We start from the raw sequence: 14,588 nt of genomic DNA on the forward strand, positions 1-14,588 counted from the left end.
ATATAAACTATCAGACTCTGTGGTGGCTTTCAGTAGGCCTTGAACATGTGAGAGGAGGAGTGACATTTAAATTTAGAGATAAAGGAGTGCACTCTTAAGTTTAGAGATAAATGAATGCACACTTAAGTTTAGAGATAAAGGAGGCGTGTACACTTAAGTTTAGAGATAAAGGATGAGTGCACATTTAAGTTTAGAGTTAAAGGAAGAGTGCACACTTAAGTTGAGAGATAAAGGAGGCGTGCACACTTAAGTTGAGAGATAAAGGAGGCGTGCACACTTAAGTTGAGAGATAAAGGAGGCGTACACACTTAAGTTGAGAGATAAAAGAGGCGTACACACTTAAGTTGAGAGATAAAAGAGGCGTGCGCACTTAAGTTGAGAGATAAAGGAGGCGTGCACACTTAAGTTGAGAGATAAAGGAGGCGTGCACACTTAAGTTGAGAGATAAAGGAGGCGTGCACACTTAAGTTGAGAGATAAAGGAGGCGTGCACACTTAAGTTGAGATAAAGGAGGCGTGCACACTTAAGTTGAGAGATAAAAGAGGCATGTACACGTAAGTTTAGAGATAAAGGATGAGTGCACATTTAAGTTTAGAGCTAAAGGAAGAGTGCACACTTAAGTTGAGAAATAAAGGAGGCGTACACACTTAAGTTGAGAGATAAAAGAGGCGTGCACACTTAAGTTGAGAGATAAAGGAGGCGTACACACTTAAGTTGAGAGATAAAATAGGCGTGCACACTTAAGTTGAGAGATAAAGGAGGCGTGCACACTTAAGTTGAGAGATAAAGGAGGCGTACACACTTAAGTTGAGGGATAAAAGAGGCGTACACACTTAAGTTGAGAGATAAAATAGGCGTGCACACTTAAGTTGAGAGATAAAGGACGCGTGTGCACTTAAGTTGAGAGATAAAGGAGGCGTGCACACTTAAATTGAGAGATAAAGGAGGCGTGCACACTTAAGTTGAGAGATAAAGGAGGTGTGCACACTTAAGTTAAGATAAAGGAGGCGTGCACACTTAAGTTGAGAGATAAAAGAGGAGTGTACACGTAAGTTTAGAGATAAAGGATGAGTGCACATTTAAGTTTAGAGCTAAAGGAAGAGTGCACACTTAAGTTGAGAGATAAAGGAGGCGTACACACTTAAGTTGAGAGATAAAAGAGGCGTGCACACTTATGTTGAGAGATAAAGGAGGCGTGCACACTTAAGTTGAGAGATAAAGGAGGCGTGCGCACTTAAGTTGAGAGATAAAGGAGGCGTGCACACTTAAGTTGAGAGATAAAGGAGGCGTGCACACTTAAGTTGAGAGATAAAGGAGGCGTGCACACTTAAGTTGAGAGATAAAGGAGGCGTGCCAACGTTTGTTGTTGTGTTTGTGCTCAGATTTGACGTTCCTTCACGAGAGCTGTAAAACTTTTCACAGCCAGCTGGTCAACTTTGACAAGATGGTAAAAAAAACAAAAACTAAAAGTTTCCTTGCTGCTCGTTTGGTTTGTGATTCTGCTGACCTTTGACCTTTGCACGGCGCAGCACAAAGTGGCCGACATGGTGCGCAACATCCGAAGATACCGCAGTGGACAGCTGGGTAACGCACACACGCACGCACACACACACACACACACAAAATGCTAACCATGCTAACACTCCTGGTAGCCATGGATACGGAGACCTCGCCATCCCACCTGCAGACCAAGGCGTACGTACGACAGCTGCAGGTCATCGACAACCAGAACCTTCTCTTTGACTTGTCTTGCAAACTGGAGCCCAGAGACTCCTAGGGACTGGGAGAGACGTCAGGACACGTCCCGCCTCCTCTTTGTCAATCCACAGGTGGAACGCTTCTTCACTCTCAGCAAACTGGAGCCCAGAGACTCCTATGGACTTGGGAGAGACTCTTCAGGACTCCTAGGGACTGGGAGAGACTCCTCGGGACTGGGAGAGACTCCTCGGGACTGGGAGAGACTCCTCGGGACTGGCAGAGACGTCAGGACACGTCCCGCCTCCTCTTTGTCAATCCACAGGTGGAACGCTTCTTCACTCTCAGCAAACTGGAGCCCAGAGACTCCTATGGACTTGGGAGAGACTCTTCAGGACTCCTAGGGACTGGGAGAGACTCCTAGGGACTCGGAGAGACGTCAGGACACGTCCCGCCTCCTCTTTGTCAATCCACAGGTGGAACGCTTCTTCACTCTCAGCAAACTGGAGCCCAGAGACTCCTAGGGACTTGGGAGAGACTCTTCAGGACTCCTAGGGACTGGGAGAGACTCCTCGGGACTGGGAGAGACTCCTCGGGACTGGCAGAGACGTCAGGACACGTCCCGCCTCCTCTTTGTCAATCCACAGGTGGAACGCTTCTTCACTCTCAGCAAACTGGAGCCCAGAGACTCCTATGGACTTGGGAGAGACTCTTCAGGACTCCTAGGGACTGGGAGAGACTCCTCGGAACTGGGAGAGACTCCTCGGAACTGGGAGAGACTCCTCGGGACTGAGAGAGACGTCAGGACACGTCCCGCCTCCTCTTTGTCAATCCACAGGTGGAACGCTTCTTCACTCTCAGCAAACTGGAGCCCAGAGACTCCTAGGGACTTGGGAGAGACTCCTCAGGACTCCTAGGGACTCGGAGAGACTCTTAGGGACTGGGAGAGACTCCTCGGAACTGGGAGAGACTCCTCGGGACTGAGAGAGACGTCAGGACACGTCCCGCCTCCTCTTTGTCAATCCACAGGTGGAAGGCTTCTTCACTCTCAGCAAACTGGAGCCCAGAGACTCCTAGGGACTTGGGAGAGACTCCTCAGGACTCCTAGGGACTCGGAGAGACTCCTAGGGACTGGGAGAGACTCCTAGGGACTGGGAGAGACTCCTCGGGACTGGGAGAGACTCCTCGGGACTGAGAGAGACGTCAGGACACGTCCCGCCTCCTCTTTGTCAATCCACAGGTGGAAGGCTTCTTCACTCTCAGCAAACTGGAGCCCAGAGACTCCTAGGGGCTCGGAGAGACTCCAAGGGACTCCTAGGAGCTCTTAGGGACTATGAGAGACGCCAGGACGAAACGACGTGATATCCTGCCAGAGGTCACGTCGACGGGTTGACCTCTGACCTCAGGGACATGTTTTTCTTTGGTTATTGCCGTCTTTGGGAAGTGTATTGTGGGCGGGGCCTCTGCAATAACAGAGGGCGACGCCCCCTTCGCCGTCAACCAAGCACTTTGACCACGCTCAGGGCTCCCAGGTGTTGTTTACTTCCTGTTGTGTCAAGATGACTTTTTGCTTCTTCTTCTTCTTCATCGTTCCAGACAACAAACACTAAGGACTAGTTTCGGTTGCCAAACTGCGACGCTCCAAGGTAACGGCTAGGATAATTGTGCTAGCTGTGAGCTGACAGGGTTATTAGCTTCCTCTGCTAATACGGAAGATAATGCTAATAAGATGGTTATTAGCTTCCTCTGCTAATACGGAAGATAATGCTAATAAGATGTTTTTTAGCTTCCTCTGCTAATACGGAAGCTAATGCTAATAAGATGGTTATTAGTTTCCTTTGCTAATACGGAAGATAATGCTAATAAGATGGCTATTAGCATCCAATGCTAATACGGAAGATAATGCTAATAAGATGGCAATAGCATCCATTGCTAATACGGAAGATAATGCTAATAAGATGGCTATTAGCCTCCATTGCTAATACGGAAGATAATGGTAATAAGATATTTATTAGCTTCCTTTGCTAATAAGTAAGATAATGCTAATAAGACGGTTATTAGCTTCCTTTGCTAATACGGAAGATCAATCAAGATAATGCTAATAAGATGGCTATTAACATCCATTGCTAATACGAAAGATAATGGTAATAAGATGTTTATTAGCTTCCTTTGCTAACAAGTAAGATAAAGCTAATAAGATGGTTATTAGCTTCCTTTGCTAACAAGTAAGATAAAGCTAATAAGATGGTTATTAGCTTCCTTTGCTAACAAGTAAGATAAAGCTAATAAGATGGTTATTAGCTTCCTTTGCTAATAAGTAAGATAATGCTAATAAGACGGTTATTAGCTTCCTTTGCTAATAAGTAAGATAAAGCTAATAAGAGGGTTATTAGCTTCCTTTGCTAATACGGAAGATCAATCAAGATAATGCTAATAAGATGGCTATTAGCATCCATTGCTAATACGAAAGATAATGGTAATAAGATATTTATTAGTTTCCTTTGGTAATAAGTAAGATAAAGCTAATAAGACGGTTATTAGCTCCCTTTGCTAATAAGTAAGATAATGCTAATAGGTAAGATAATGCTAATAAGATGGTTATTAGCTTCCTCTGCTAATCCGTGACAGTGGGAACATGTCGAAACCAGATTGCCAAGGTTTAGTTTGCAGTCCCAAAGCGGGTTTGAAGTGTTAGCAAAGCACCACGGGTCGTCTCAGGAAACTTGTGCTGGACAAAAAGATCAACACTGAAAGCCAATGGAAAGATGTACATAGTGCGAGTGTGTAAATAGTTGGGGAAGAAAGGAGAATCTATTTTAGGGATGTTTACGTTTCCTCATGTGTTTCCGTTGTGTGCCAAAACCTCGTGACATGCGCAGACCGCTCCAGAGCCGCGTTAGCATGAGCTCAGTATTTAGCATTGGAACCAAGAGCGAGCTAGCATGCTAGCCAAAGTTGTCCAAACATTTCTGGATTGATTATGTGTGAAATATTTGAGTTGTAGTACCTTGGTTGTGTACACTTTATCATGACGAGCAACAATATTTATGAGTTGTAGTACCTTGGTTGTGTACACTTTATCATGACCAGCAACAATAGTTTTCAGACTTTATTCTTTGTCAAGTTTCTGCACTTTAAGATGATCTTTCATGTCGAATAATGATGGTGGAATAAAGCTTTGATGGCATCATCGCACACTTTACTTTGTAGCCAGGGGAGTAATAGTCCATCGAAGTAATATTCAATCTAAGTAATAGTCCATGTAAGAAATAGCATTTAGAGTAATAGTCCATGTAAGTAATAGCATTTAGAGTAATAGTCCATGTAAGTAATAGCATTTAGAGTAATAGTCCATGTAAGTAATAGTCGATCTAAGTAATAATCAATCTAAGTAATAGTCCATGTAAGTAATAGTCAATGTAAGTAATAGCATTTAGAGTAATAGTCCATGTAAGTAATAGCATTTAGAGTAATAGTCCATGTAAGTAATAGCATTTAGAGTAATAGTCCATGTAAGTAATAGTCGATCTAAGTAATAATCAATCTAAGTAATAGTCCATGTAAGTAATAGTCAATGTAAGTAATAGCATTTAGAGTAATAGTCCATGTAAGTAATAGCATTTAGAGTAATAGTCCATGTAAGTAATAGTCCATGTAAGTAATACTCAATGTAAGTAATAGCATTTAGGGTAATAGTCCATGTAAGTAATAGTCAATGTAAGAAATAGCATTTAGAGTAATAGTCCATGTAAGTAATAGTCAAAGTAAGTAATAGCATTTAGAGTAATAGTCCATGTAAGTAATAGTCAATGTAAGAAATAGCATTTAGAGTAATAGTCCATGTAAGTAATAGTCAATGTAAGTAATAGCATTTAGAGTAATAGTCCATGTAAGTAATAGCATTTAGAGTAATAGTCCATGTAAGTAATAGCATTTAGAGTAATAGTCCATGTAAGTAATAGTCGATCTAAGTAATAATCAATCTAAGTAATAGTCCATGTAAGTAATAGTCAAGGTAAGTAATAGCATTTAGAGTAATAGTCCATGTAAGTAATAGCATTTAGAGTAATAGTCCATGTAAGTAATAGTCCATGTAAGTAATACTCAATGTAAGTAATAGCATTTAGGGTAATAGTCCATGTAAGTAATAGTCAATGTAAGAAATAGCATTTAGAGTAATAGTCCATGTAAGTAATAGTCCATCTAAGTAATAGTCCATGTAAGAATTATAGCATTTAGAGTAATAGTCCATGTAAGTAATACTCAATGTAAGTAATAGCATTTAGAGTAATAGTCCATGTAAATAATAGTCAATGTAAGAAATAGCATTTAGAGTAATAGTCTATGTAAGTAATAGCATTTAGAGTAATAGTCCATGTAAGTAATAGTCAATGTAAGAAATAGCATTTAGATTAATAGTCCATGTAAGTAATAGTCAATGTAAGAAATAGCATTTAGAGTAATAGTCTATGTAAGTAATAGCATTTAGAGTAATAGTCCATGTAAGTAATAGTCAATGTAAGAAATAGCATTTAGAGTAATAGTCCATGTAAGTAATAGTCGATCTAAGTAATAATCAATCTAAGTAATAGTCCATGAAAGAAATAGCATTTAGAGTAATAGTCAATGTAAGTAATAGTATTTAGAGTAATAGTCCATGTAAGTAATAGTATTTGTTATAAAATGTCCATCTTCCTCAGGCTGGACTTGCAACTTGTCTACCATCTTTTTCACTGCCAGGGTAGAGGTGGTACTATGTGTGGCTTCAACCCTCCCCAGCTAGGGCTAAAGTAGAGGTGGTACTATGTGTGGCCTCAACCCTCCCCAGCTAGAGCTAAAGTAGAGGTGGTACTATGTGTAGCCTCAACCCTCCCCAGCTAGAGCTAAAGTAGAGGTGGTACTATGTGTAGCCTCAACCCTCCCCAGCTAGAGCTAAAGTAGAGGTGGTACTATGTGTAGCCTCAACCCTCCCCAGCTAGAGCTAAAGTAGAGGTGGTACTATGTGTAGCCTCAACCCTCCCCAGCTAGAGCTAAAGTAGAGGTGGTACTATGTGTAGCCTCAACCCTCCCCAGCTAGAGCTAAAGTAGAGGTGGTACTATGTGTGGCTTCAACCCTCCCCAGCTAGGGCTAAAGTAGAGGTGGTACTATGTGTGGCCTCAACCCTCCCCAGCTAGAGCTAAAGTAGAGGTGGTACTATGTGTGGCCTCAACCCTCCCCAGCTAGAGCTAAAGTAGAGGTGGTACTATGTGTGGCTTCAACCCTCCCCAGCTAGAGCTAAAGTAGAGGTGGTACTATGTGTGGCCTCAACCCTCCCCAGCTAGAGCTAAAGTAGAGGTGGTACTATGTGTGGCTTCAACCCTCCCCAGCTAGAGCTAAAGTAGAGGTGGTACTATGTGTGGCCTCAACCCTCCCCAGCTAGAGCTAAAGTAGAGGTGGTACTATGTGTGGCCTCAACCCTCCCCAGCTAGAGCTAAAGTAGAAGTGGTACTATGTGTGGCCTCAACCCTCCCCAGCTAGAGCTAAAGTAGAGGTGGTACTATGTGTGGCCTCAACCCTCCCCAGCTAGAGCTAAAGTAGAGGTGGTACTATGTGTGGCTTCAACCCTCCCCAGCTAGAGCTAAAGTAGAGGTGGTACTATGTGTGGCCTCAACCCTCCCCAGCTAGAGCTAAAGTGGAGGGGGTACTATGTGTGGCCTCAACCCTCCCCAGCTAGGGCTAAAGTAGAGGTGCTACTATGTGTGGCTTCAACCCTCCCCAGCTAGAGCTAAAGTAGAGGTGGTACTATGTGTAGCCTCAACCCTCCCCAGCTAGAGCTAAAGTAGAGGTGGTACTATGTGTGGCTTCAACCCTCCCCAGCTAGAGCTAAAGTAGAGGTGGTACTATGTGTGGCCTCAACCCTCCCCAGCTAGAGCTAAAGTAGAGGTGGTACTATGTGTGGCCTCAACCCTCCCCAGCTAGAGCTAAAGTAGAAGTGGTACTATGTGTGGCCTCAACCCTCCCCAGCTAGAGCTAAAGTAGAGGTGGTACTATGTGTGGCCTCAACCCTCCCCAGCTAGAGCTAAAGTAGAGGTGGTACTATGTGTGGCCTCAACCCTCCCCAGCTAGAGCTAAAGTAGAGGTGGTACTATGTGTGGCCTCAACCCTCCCCAGCTAGAGCTAAAGTAGAGGTGGTACTATGTGTGGCCTCAACCCTCCCCAGCTAGAGCTAAAGTAGAGGTGGTACTATGTGTGGCTTCAACCCTCCCCAGCTAGAGCTAAAGTAGAGGTGGTACTATGTGTGGCTTCAACCCTCCCCAGCTAGAGCTAAAGTGGAGGGGGTACTATGTGTGGCCTCAACCCTCCCCAGCTAGAGCTAAAGTGGAGGTGGTACTATATGTGGCCTCCACCCTCCCATTACCATGCTAAAGTGGAGGCGGTACTATGTGTAGCCTCAACCCTCCCCAGCTAGAGCTAAAGTGGAGGTGGTACTATATGTGGCCTCCACCCTCCCATTACCATGCTAAAGTGGAGGCGGTACTATGTGTAGCCTCAACCCTCCCCAGCTAGAGCTAAAGTAGAGGTGGTACTATGTGTAACCTCCACCCTACCAATACCGTATTAAAGTGGAGGTGGTACTATGTGTGGCCTCCACCCTCCCCAGATAGAGCTAAAGTGGAGGTGGTACTATATGTAGCCTCCACCCTACCAAGACTGTGCTAAAGTGGAGGTGGTACTATGTGTAGCCTCCACCCTACAAATACCGTGCTAAAGTGGAGGTGGTACTATGTGTAGCCTCCACCCTACCAATACCGTGCTAATGTGGAGGTGGTACTATGAGTAGCCTACACCCTCCTCAGGTAGCGCTAAAGTAGAGGTGGTACTATGTGTAGCCTCCACCCTCCTCATATAGAGCTAAAGTGGAGGTGGTACTATGTGTAGCCTCCACCCTACCAATACCGTGCTAAAGTGGAGGTGGTACTATGTGTAGCCTCCACCCTACCAATACCGTGCTAATGTGGAGGTGGTACTATGAGTAGCCTACACCCTCCTCAGGTAGCGCTAAAGTAGAGGTGGTACTATGTGTAGCCTCCACCCTCCTCATATAGAGCTAAAGTGGAGGTGGTACTATGTGTAGCCTCCACCCTACCAATACCGTGCTAAAGTGGAGGTGGTACTATGTGTAGCCTCCACCCTACCAATACCGTGCTAATGTGGAGGTGGTACTATGTGTAGCCTCCACCCTACCAATACCGTGCTAATGTGGAGGTGGTACTATGAGTAGCCTACACCCTCCTCAGGTAGCGCTAAAGTAGAGGTGGTACTATGTGTAGCCTCCACCCTCCTCATATAGAGCTAAAGTGGAGGTGGTACTATGTGTAGCCTCCACCCTACCAATACCGTACTAAAGTGGAGGTGGTACTATGTGTAGCCTCCACCCTACCAATACCGTGCTAATGTGGAGGTGGTACTATGTGTAGCCTCCACCCTACCAATACCGTGCTAATGTGGAGGTGGTACTATGAGTAGCCTACACCCTCCTCAGGTAGCGCTAAAGTAGAGGTGGTACTATGTGTAGCCTCCACCCTCCTCATATAGAGCTAAAGTGGAGGTGGAACTATGTGTAGCCTCCACCCTACCAATACCGTACTAAAGTGGAGGTGGTACTATGTGTAGCCTACACCCTACCAATACCGTGCTAAAGTGGAGGTGGTACTATGTGTAGCCTCCACCCTACCAATACCGTGCTAAAGTGGAGATGGTACTATGTGTAGCCTACACCCTCCTCATATAGCGCTAAAGTAGAGGTGGTACTATGTGTAGCCTCCACCCTCCTCATATAGAGCTAAAGTAGAGGTGGTACTATGTGTAGCCTCCACCCTCCTCATATAGCGCTAAAGTGGAGGTGGTACTATGTGTAACCTCCACCCTACCAATACCGTATTAAAGTGGAGGTGGTACTATGTGTAGCCTCCACCCTCCTCATATAGAGCTAAAGTGGAGGTGGTACTATGTGTAACCTCCACCCTACCAATACCGTATTAAAGTGGAGGTGGTACTATGTGTAACCTCCACCCTACCAATACCGTATTAAAGTGGAGGTGGTACTATGTGTAGCCTCCAGGTGGTATATTTAAAGAGAAACTACATCTAGTGAGACCAGAGTTGAAGCTCCAATGGGTTCTACAAATGTTTTTTTTTTTGCTATTTCAACTTTGACAGAAGTGAAGTGAATTATAATTTATATAGCGCTTTTCTCTAGTGACTCAAAGCGCTTTACATAGTGATACCAAATATCTAAGTTACATTTAAAGCAGTGTGGGTGGCACCGAGAGCAGGTAGATAAAGTGTCTTGCCCAAGGACACAACAGCAGTCACTAGGATGGCGGAAGCGGAAATCGAACCTGCAACCCTCAAGTTGCTGGCATGGCCACTCTACCAACCGAGCTACGCCGCCCATAAGCACATAAGAGGAGGGATGGGAGCTTGTGGCCAATCAGCTTCTCAGCAGCAGGTATCATGCGCTGCAGTCCATGCTTGTCCCGGACTGTGGCGCCGGGGAACCACACGGTGATGGAGGAGGTGAGGATGGACTCCATGATGGCTGAGTAGAACTGCACCAGCATCTCAGTCGGCACCTTAAGTTTCCTCAGCTGCCGCAGGAAGTACATCCTCTGCTGGGCCTTCTTGATGAGGGAGCTGATGGTCAGCTCCCACTTGAGGTTCTGGGTGATGGTGGTGCCCAGGAAACGGAAGGAGTCCACAATGGAGACGGGGGTGGGAGAGTCAATCAGGGTGAGGGGGGGGATGGTGGTGCCCAGGAAACGGTAGGAGTCCACAATGGAGACGGGTGGGAGAGTCAATCAGGGTGAGGGGGGATGGTGGTGCCCAGGAAACGGTAGGAGTCCACAATGGAGACGGGTGGGAGAGTCAATCAGGGTGAGGGGGGATGGTGGGCCTGTGACTTTCCTGAAGTCCATGATCATCTCCACTGTTTTCTGGGCGTTCAGCTCCAGGTTGTTGAGGCTGCACCAGGACGCCAGCCGGTCCACCTCTCTCCTGTAGGCGGACTCATCGCCATCTGAGATGAGCCCGATGAGGGTGGTGTCGTCCGCAAACTTGAGCAGCTTCACCAACTGGTGACTGGAGGTGCAGCAGTTTGTGTACAGGGAGAAGCCCTGAGGAGTACCAGTGTTTGTGGTACGAATGTCCGAGACAATCTACCCCAGCTGCGCGTGCTGTCTTCGGTCTGTCAGGAAGTCTTTAATCCAACTGCAGAGGGAGTCGGGCACGCTGAGCTGGTAGAGCTTGTCTTGTAGCAGTCCAGGAAGGATGGAGTTGAAGGTAGGGCTGAAATCCACAAACAGGATCCTGGCGTAGGTTCCTGGGGAGTCCAGATGCTCCAGGACGAAGTGGAGGATCAGGTTCACTGCATCATCCACAGACCTGTTGGCTCTGTAGACCAACTGCATCACCCACAGACCTGTTCACTGCATCATCCACAGACCTGTTGGCTCTGTAGGCGAACTGCATCATCCACAGACCTGTTCACTGCATCATCCACAGACCTGTTGGCTTTGTAGGCAAACTGCATCATCCACAGACCTGTTCACTGCATCATTCACAGACCTGTTGGCTCTGTAGGCGAACTGCATCATCCACAGACCTGTTGGCTCTGTAGGCGAACTGCATCATCCACAGACCTGTTCACTGAATCATCCACAGACCTGTTGGCTTTGTAGGCAAACTGCATCATCCACAGACCTGTTGGCTCTGTAGGCGAACTGCATCATCCACAGACCTGTTCACTGCATCATCCACAGACCTGTTGGCTCTGTAGACAAACTGCATCATCCACAGACCTGTTCACTGAATCATCCACAGACCTGTTGGCTTTGTAGGCAAACTGCATCATCCACAGACCTGTTGGCTCTGTAGGCGAACTGCATCATCCACAGACCTGTTCACTGCATCATCCACAGACCTGTTGGCTCTGTAGACAAACTGCATCATCCACAGACCTGTTGACTCTGTAGGCGAACTGCATCATCCACAGACCTGTTCACTGCATCATCCACAGACCTGTTGGCTCTGTAGGCAAACTGCATCATCCACAGACCTGTTCACTGAATCATCCACAGACCTGTTGGCTTTGTAGGCAAACTGCATCATCCACAGACCTGTTGGCTCTGTAGGCAAACTGCATCATCCACAGACCTGTTCACTGCATCATCCACAGACCTGTTGGCTCTGTAGGCAAACTGCATCATCCACAGACCTGTTCACTGAATCATCCACAGACCTGTTGGCTTTGTAGGCGAACTGCATCATCCACAGACCTGTTCACTGCATCATCCACAGACCTGTTGGCTCTGTAGGCGAACTGCATCATCCACAGACCTGTTCACTGCATCATCCACAGACCTTACAGTTCTTCGAATAACAATACTACTACTAATAATAATAAAAACAATACTAATAATAATAACTACTAATAATACCAATAATAACAATACTACTACTAATAATACCAAAAATAACAATACTACTACTACTAATAAAAACAATACTAATAATACCAATAATAACAATACTACTACTACTAATAAAAACAATAATAATACTAATAGCAATAATACTAATTATAACAATACTACTACTAATAATAATTAAAAACAATACTAATAATAATACTAATAACAATACTACTACTACTAATAATAAAAACAATACTATTAATAATACTAATAGTAATAATACTAATTATAATTACAATAACAATAGTAATCATAATAATACTACCAATAATAATTACAATAACAGTACTATTACTACCACGACTAATAATACTAATAACAATACTGATTATAATAACACTAGAACAAGTCATAGAATGACATTAAAGGTAAAGACTAGTCAATTGTGTCTGGAAGTTATATTGTAGTACAGCTATTGACTTAAGTGTTTTAACAATATTACTTGAGAGGTGTGCTAAAGTTATAGAGTTCAAAAGTGTTTTAAAAGCAATATTACTTGAAAAGTGCGCTAAAGTATTATAGTTTTAAGTGTTTAAAAGCAATATTACAAGAGAAGTGTGCTAAAGTTGTATAGTTTTAAGTGTTTAAAAGCAATATTACTAGAGGAGTGTGCTAAAGTTGGATAGTTTTAAGTGTTTAAAAGCTATATTACTAGAGAAGTGTGCTAAAGTGGTTTAGTATTAAGTGTTTAAAAGCAATATTACTTGAAAAGTGTGCTAAAGTGATATAGTTTTAAGTGTTTAAAAGTAATATTACTTGAAAAGTGTGCTAAAGTTGGATAGTTTTAAGTGTTTAAAAGCAATATTAAAGTGTGCTAAAGTCATATAGTTTTAAGTGTTTAAAAGCAATATTACTTGAAAAGTGTGCTAAAGTTGGATGTTTTAAGTGTTTAAAAGCAATATTACTTGAAAAGTGTGCTAAAGTGATATAATTTTAAGTGTTTAAAAGCAATATTACTAGAGAAGTGTGCTAAAGTTGGATAGTTTTAAGTGTTTAAAAGCAATGTTACTAGAGAAGTGTGCTAAAGTTGTATAGTTTTAAGTGTTTAAAAGCAATATTACTAGAGAAGTGTGCTAAAGTTGTATAGTTTAAGTGTTTAGAAGCTGTATTACTAGAGAAGTGTGCTAAAGTTGTATAGGTTTAAGTTTTTAAAAGCAATATTACTTGAAAAGTGTGCTAAAGTGTTATAGTTTTAAGTGTTTAAAAGTTACATTACTAGAGAGGTGTGCTAAAGTTGTATAGGTTTAAGTGTTTAAAAGCAATATTACTTGAAACGTGTGCCAAAGTGATATAGTTTTAAGTGTTTAAAAGCAATATTACTAGAGAAGTGTGCTAAAGGTGTATAGTTTTAAGTGTTTAAAAGCAATATTACCTGAAAATTGGGCTAAAGTGCTATAGTTTTAAGTGTTTAAAAGCAATATTACTAGAGAAGTGTGCTAAAGTTGTATAATTTTAAGTGTTTGGAAGCTATATTACTAGAGAAGTGTGCTAAAGTTGTATAGGTTTAAGTTTTTAAAAGCAACATTACTAGAGAAGTGTGCTAAAGCTGTATAGTTTTAAGTGTTTAAAAGCAATGTTACTAGAGAAGTGTGCTAAAGTTGTATAGTTTTAAGTGTTTAGAAGCTATATTACTAGAGAAGTGTGCTAAAGTTGTATGGGTTTAAGTTTTTAAAAGCAATATTACTTGAAAAGTAATATCTAGCATATTACTAGAGAAGTGTGCTAAAGTGGTATAATTTTAAGTGTTTAAAAGCAATATTACTTGAAAAGTGTGCCAAAGTGATATAGTTTTAAGTGTTTAAAAGCAATATTACTAGAGAAGTATACTAAAGGTGTATAGTTTTAAGTGTTTTAAAGCAATATTACTTGAACAGTGTGCTAAAGTGTTATAGTTTTAAGTGTTTAAAAGCTACATTACTAGAGAAGTGTGCTAAAGCTGTATAGTTTTAAGTGTTTAGAAGCTATATTACTAGAGAAGTGTGCTAAAGTTGTATGGGTTTAAGTTTTTAAAAGCAATATTACTTGAAAAGTAATATCTAGCACATTACTAGAGAAGTGTGCTAAAGTTGTATAATTTTAAGTGTTTAAAAGCAATATTACTTGAAAAGTGTGCCAAAGTGATATAGTTTTAAGTGTTTAAAAGCAATATTACTAGAGAAGTGTACTAAAGGTGTATAGTTTTAAGTGTTTTAAAGCAATATTACTTGAAAAGTGTGCTAAAGTGATATAGTTTTAAGTGTTTAAAAGCAATATTACTAGAGAAGTGTGCTAAAGTGATATAGTTTTAAGTGTTTAAAAGCAATATTACTAGAGAAGTGTGCTAAAGCTGTATAGTTTTAAGTGTTTAAAAGTAATGTTACTAGAGAAGTGTGCTAAAG

General features: G+C 42.7%; 1 protein-coding gene across 2 annotated transcripts in view; it reads left to right on the plus strand.

Annotated features, from left to right (window-relative positions):
- Positions 1-4,882, plus strand: part of rapgefl1 (Rap guanine nucleotide exchange factor (GEF)-like 1) — a 40,956-nt gene extending 36,074 nt beyond the window's left edge. For both annotated transcript variants that reach the window (XM_061884445.1, XM_061884446.1), the window contains 3 exons: positions 1,383-1,447; positions 1,530-1,584; positions 1,653-4,882. In XM_061884445.1, coding sequence (XP_061740429.1) covers positions 1,383-1,447; positions 1,530-1,584; positions 1,653-1,777 — 245 coding nt within the window. In that variant the 3' untranslated portion in view covers positions 1,778-4,882. The remainder of the gene's footprint in view (positions 1-1,382; positions 1,448-1,529; positions 1,585-1,652) is intronic.
- The last annotated feature ends 9,706 nt before the right edge of the window (positions 4,883-14,588 follow it).

This window comes from Nerophis ophidion, linkage group LG23 (assembly GCF_033978795.1).
Source record: "Nerophis ophidion isolate RoL-2023_Sa linkage group LG23, RoL_Noph_v1.0, whole genome shotgun sequence".
Lineage (NCBI taxonomy): Eukaryota > Metazoa > Chordata > Actinopteri > Syngnathiformes > Syngnathidae > Nerophis > Nerophis ophidion.